This window comes from Austrofundulus limnaeus, unplaced genomic scaffold (genome assembly GCF_001266775.1).
Source record: "Austrofundulus limnaeus strain Quisiro unplaced genomic scaffold, Austrofundulus_limnaeus-1.0 Scaffold234, whole genome shotgun sequence".
Taxonomy (NCBI): domain Eukaryota; kingdom Metazoa; phylum Chordata; class Actinopteri; order Cyprinodontiformes; family Rivulidae; genus Austrofundulus; species Austrofundulus limnaeus.
This window is the reverse complement of record NW_013952636.1, coordinates 336,591-341,341: the sequence shown is the minus strand read 5'-3', so window position 1 is coordinate 341,341 and position 4,751 is coordinate 336,591. Positions and strand designations below refer to the sequence as shown.

The 4,751-nt window shown below is 34.7% G+C and overlaps 1 protein-coding gene across 3 annotated transcripts in view; it reads right to left on the bottom strand.

Moving 5' to 3' along the window:
- Positions 1-4,419, bottom strand: part of LOC106525563 (DENN domain-containing protein 2A) — a 20,957-nt gene extending 16,538 nt beyond the window's left edge. For 2 of the 3 annotated variants that reach the window (XM_014019851.1, XM_014019854.1), the window contains exons 1-2: positions 2,456-2,651; positions 250-300 (exon numbers count right to left, since the gene is read on the bottom strand). In XM_014019851.1, coding sequence (XP_013875305.1) covers positions 250-287 — 38 coding nt within the window. In that variant the 5' untranslated portion in view covers positions 288-300; positions 2,456-2,651. Of the gene's footprint in view, positions 1-249; positions 301-2,455; positions 2,652-4,390 lie in introns of those variants that run through there. The other variant, XM_014019853.1, reaches the window with a different exon arrangement.
- Positions 4,420-4,751: the final 332 nt, after the last annotated feature.

Genomic DNA, 4,751 nt, shown 5'->3' with positions numbered 1-4,751 from the left:
CTTTTCCTGAAGATAGAAGAGTTTATTGAATCTGACGTGACATGTTCGTACGAACCCTTTGTACGAACAAAAGTAAGAGAAATTTAGGATAAGAATACAAACATGTTCTTGCATGAGGCCCATTGAGCTGAAATTTGGTGTGATAGTAGCTGAGAGTCGTCTCCAACATGTTGAATGTGAATAGATTAAAACTTTATCCTAGTTGGTGTTTTTCCTTTAGTTTTGGCACCTCTGGKCCTCCGTACAAACCTGTTGATGGTGGAATAGATGTTCTTAACGTCCTCCATGATCTCTGCACACCTGCAAAGGAGACAGAAAAGCACCTGTGAGCAAAGTTTTTATCTTTGTCGTTTTTGTTACATTATCTCAACACGTCGTTTTGTTTTTATCAACCACATTATGGAGGTTTTACATTAAAATTTAGTTTCTGAAATCCCCTCGAGTCTGAAATGGTGCAGCTTCCTCAAGCTGTTTAATGTTTCACTCTGTGGTCTTTTAGTCCATGATCAAATTACTCTCCTCCTCTTTCTTTCCCAAAGCTCTTCTTCTTCTTCTTCTTCTTCTGCCACTTCGTCCTCATAGGAGGCCAACTTTTGACCCGTGGAGTGACTAACATGCTCCACATAGTTTCACATGTCTCTGAGTCCAACGTCTCAAAGTTCACTGTCCTCCAAGACAGAGCTTTGCTCGTTTCCCAGATCTGCGGCTGCTGTCATCATTTGTCTCGTTGACATGTGGTCCAAACGGGACCAGACTCGGCTCTTTTTTCAGCTCAGCTCTTTTTAAGTGAGGCGATGAGAGAGGACTGCTGAAATTTAAGAATCTAAATCTGGGTTAAAGTTCAAACAAGAAGAAGCTAAAACTTGATAAAATGAACTCAACATGCTAAACCCTGCAGAATTGTAGCTAGGTGCTACAAGCAGCAAAATGGTAGCTAAAAGCAGCAGGACAGTAGCGCAAATGACCAAAACCGTAGCTAAAAGTAGCAAAGTATGTGCTAAAGCTAAAATTACAAAACAGGAACAGAAATCAATTAAAAGGAAGTTAAAAGTAGCAACTTGATAGCTGGAAGCTAAAAGCAGCAAAACAGTAGCTAAACATTTAAAGCATGGTAACAGCAACTCAAATGTGAAATAATGGTAGCTAAAATTAGGAAAACAAGTAAAACCAGTTTAAAAAAAGCAGAATTGCAAAAAAAAAAAAGACTAAAAAGTGGCTAAAAGTACAAAATTTTTGGGTAACACGTGAAAAAAAGTAGTTGCTACATGTAGCAATGTAGATGCTAAAGCTAAAATTAGTGAAAAGTTCAAAGTAGCAACCTGATAGCTGGAAGCTAAAGCAGCAAAATTGTAGCTAAATGTTTACAACAGAAGAACAGCAGCTCAAATTAGAAATAATGGTAGCAAAAATCAGAAAAAGAAGTTCAAATTAGCAAAAACCTGTGGCTAAAAGAAGCAGAACTGCAGGTAAAAGCTTAAAAGTAGCTAAAAGTAAYAAAGCGATAAAATCTTTGCATGTTACGTTTCAGTGAGAAAAACATCTGCTACATGTAGCAGTGTAAAGCTAAATTCTCAAAACAGTAGCTAAAATTTGCGAAATGTTAAAAGTAGCTAAATGATAGCTAGAAGCTAAAAGCAGTAAAACAGTAGCTAAACATTTAAAGCATGGTAACAGCAACTCAAATGTTAAATAATGGTAGCTAAAATTAGGAAAACAAGTAAAACTAGTTTAAATAAAGCAGAATTGCTAAAAAAAAACAACTAAAAAGTACCTAAAAGTACAAAGTGATAACTGTAACACATTCTTTAATGAAAAAGGTAGTTGCTACACATAGCAATGTAGACGCTAAAGCTAAATTAGTGAAAAGTTCAAAGTAACAAAATGATACCTAAAAAGTAAAAGCAGCAAAACAGTGGCTAAACGTTTTAAACTATGGAACAGCAGCTCAAACTACAAAAAAGTTGCAGCTAAAATTAGGAAAAACAAGCAAAACTCTAAAAGAAGCAGAATCCCAGGCAAAAGCTAAAAAGGTGCTAAAAGTAACAAAATTAAATTTAAATGTAGCCAAATGATAGCCAGAAACTAAAAGCAGCTAAACCATAGCTAAATGTTTTACAGTTATTCCAGGCCCTATTTAGACTAGCCATTAGCTCATCATTTTGCTCAGAAATAACTTTTTTTTCTGCAGCACCTTTTTACAGTTTTTTTTCGTGCAAAAGACCTGCAGTTTAAGCTGGTGGGTGGATTAGGGTTTGAGAGAAGATATTTGGAAACTTTGCTGTGATGTTAGAATAGAAAACAGGAATTCATGAGGAATGAACACAGAAACGTCTCGATTAATGATCCCCAACTTATTAACTAAAGGAAGTGAATATTTATCCACAAACTTGTTTCTCTTTCAAACAGAGGAAACATTTTTTTTGTGAATCAAAGTAAAATCAAACTAGTTTCTTACCTTTATCCATGGCAGAGTTTCAGTCTCATTAGTGAACTTGTTGCCTAAATACTCTGCTGCTGTTGTAACAGTATCCATTAGCTGGTGTTGTGGTCCAAATGTTTTCCTTCTAACTAAACATCAGTCTCTGAGTGTCTTCGGCTCTCACCCTCTCTCACCCTCTCTCACCCTCTCTCACCCGTCACTCTGAACTTGACTTCCGCTCGTCTCTCCCTCACAGCTGCACCAACAGAATGAATGGAGCGCCTCTAATACGGCCTGAACGCCACATTTTTTATCCCAAAAGAGCGACGCCGTTCGGACCACAYGGGACGCTCGTCATCATCATAAGTCTCCATCAGCTAAAGTTGACGTTTGAGGTAATGATTATCCCAGCTGTTGCTGAGCTTCATGCTCGTTCGACTGCAGCGTAACGGACCAGCCTCCACATCACGTTCATTTTAAATTTAATTTAAAAACTTTTTTTTTGGTTTTATTCTAAATTTATGTTATTGTTTCCTGTTTAATTTTTTTCCTTTGTCTTCTTGTAATCTAACATTTGAGCTAATTTAGCTGTCTATAAATCAGAACGTTTAGCTCATTTTAGATGGGTCCTATAACTTTAATTTTCTACAATTTTATACTTTTCAAAAACTTTGTTTAAAAGACATTTACCCTGAGAAATAAGTGGATATTTCAGAAATTGTATATAAAAAAACATTCCTTTTCTTTTAAATCTGCTTCAGCAGACTACCTCTGGCCTTGTCTTCTATTGCTAAGTTTAGCTTCCAGCTACTGTTATGCTACGATTAGCTTTTAGCTACCCTTTTGTTGTATTTAGCCAAACTTTGTCTGTTCTTAGCTAACCTCTTGCTATGTTTGCTTCTCACTAATGTTTAAATATCTTGCTTGAAGCAAACCTATRATTACTTTGAGATTTAGATAATTTTTGGTACTTTTAGCTAATGATTTAGCTTTTAGCTGGACCCTTTACGATATGTTGCTTTTAGCTAATGTTCTGCTACATTCTTAGGATGCCTTTTGCTACTTTTCGCTTATAGTTAGCATTTTGCCACTTCAGCTTTTATTTAGTTTTTTGTTGGATTTAGCCATCGTTTTGCTSTTTTGGCTATCCTTTTGCTGTGTTAAGCTTCTAACTAATGTTTTGACACTTTTTAGCTTGTAGCAAGCTTTTTGCTACTTCTACCTTTTAGGTAATGTTTTGGTACTTTTAACTTTGAGCTAGGTTTTTGATAGATTCAGCTTCTATTTTATGTTTTGTTACTTGTAGTTTTTAGTAAGCCYTTAAGCTTTTAGTTAGCTTTTAGCTTTGTTTGCTTTTTGCTAACGTTTGTAGTTTGAAGCAATCCTTTTGCTACTTTTAGTATAATCAAATTTTCAAATACATTTAGCTAACGTTTTGCTACTTCTACATTTTAGTTATTTTTTGCTGCTTTTAGATTTTTGCAAGCCTTTTTGTTACTTTTGGTTTTTAGCTATAAGTTTGCAAATTTAGCTTTTAGCTAGACTTTTTTTTCATTTAGCAAACATTTTGCTGGTTTTAGCACGCATTTTGCTATGTTAACTTCTAGCTAATGTTTTGATATTTTTAGCTTTTAGCAAGCCTTTTGTTAATTTTGATTTTTTTTTAGGTAAAGTTTTTATCTTTTAGCTAACCTTTTTCTTTATTTAGCTTAATGTTTGGCTAGTTTTTAACAAACCTTTTGCTACTTCTATCTTTCAGCGCCTTTTGGCTTTCAGATAGTATTTGTCTGCTTTGAGTTTTAGTTTTTTTTATTTCTCTCATTTTACTGAGCAGAATAGGAGGTTTCTGAATTATTTAAGCTCTGAATCATATTTAGCTCTGAAGATAATTTAGATTAATGTTTATAAAACATCTGGACTAAATATTAAAAATACACAAAGTAAACAATGTGTTTGTAATAAAGATCTTACCGGAGTCAGATGCTGGTTTCTGTTGGTTCCAGGCTGTGAAGCAGCAGAACTTTTGGCGGTGAAGTTTTTAAACTCAGTTGTTGTTTTAAAGCAAATGACATGACAGCTGAACTGTGTGCAGCTGTCTGGTGTATGGAGCCCTGCAAGTGCCAGAAGCTAAAACTACAACTGAACATGGTCACATTTGTACCCTTAGTTTGATAAACCTGCTTAAAATTGGATTTTGTATCATGTCTTGGTGTAAATTAATGTTGTATAAATAAAACAGAATTAAATTACGAGGATGTACAAAATGACTGGTTAAAGAACAAACAAAATATTTGAGTCTGGTGAAGATAAATATTTTTTACTAAATATAGGC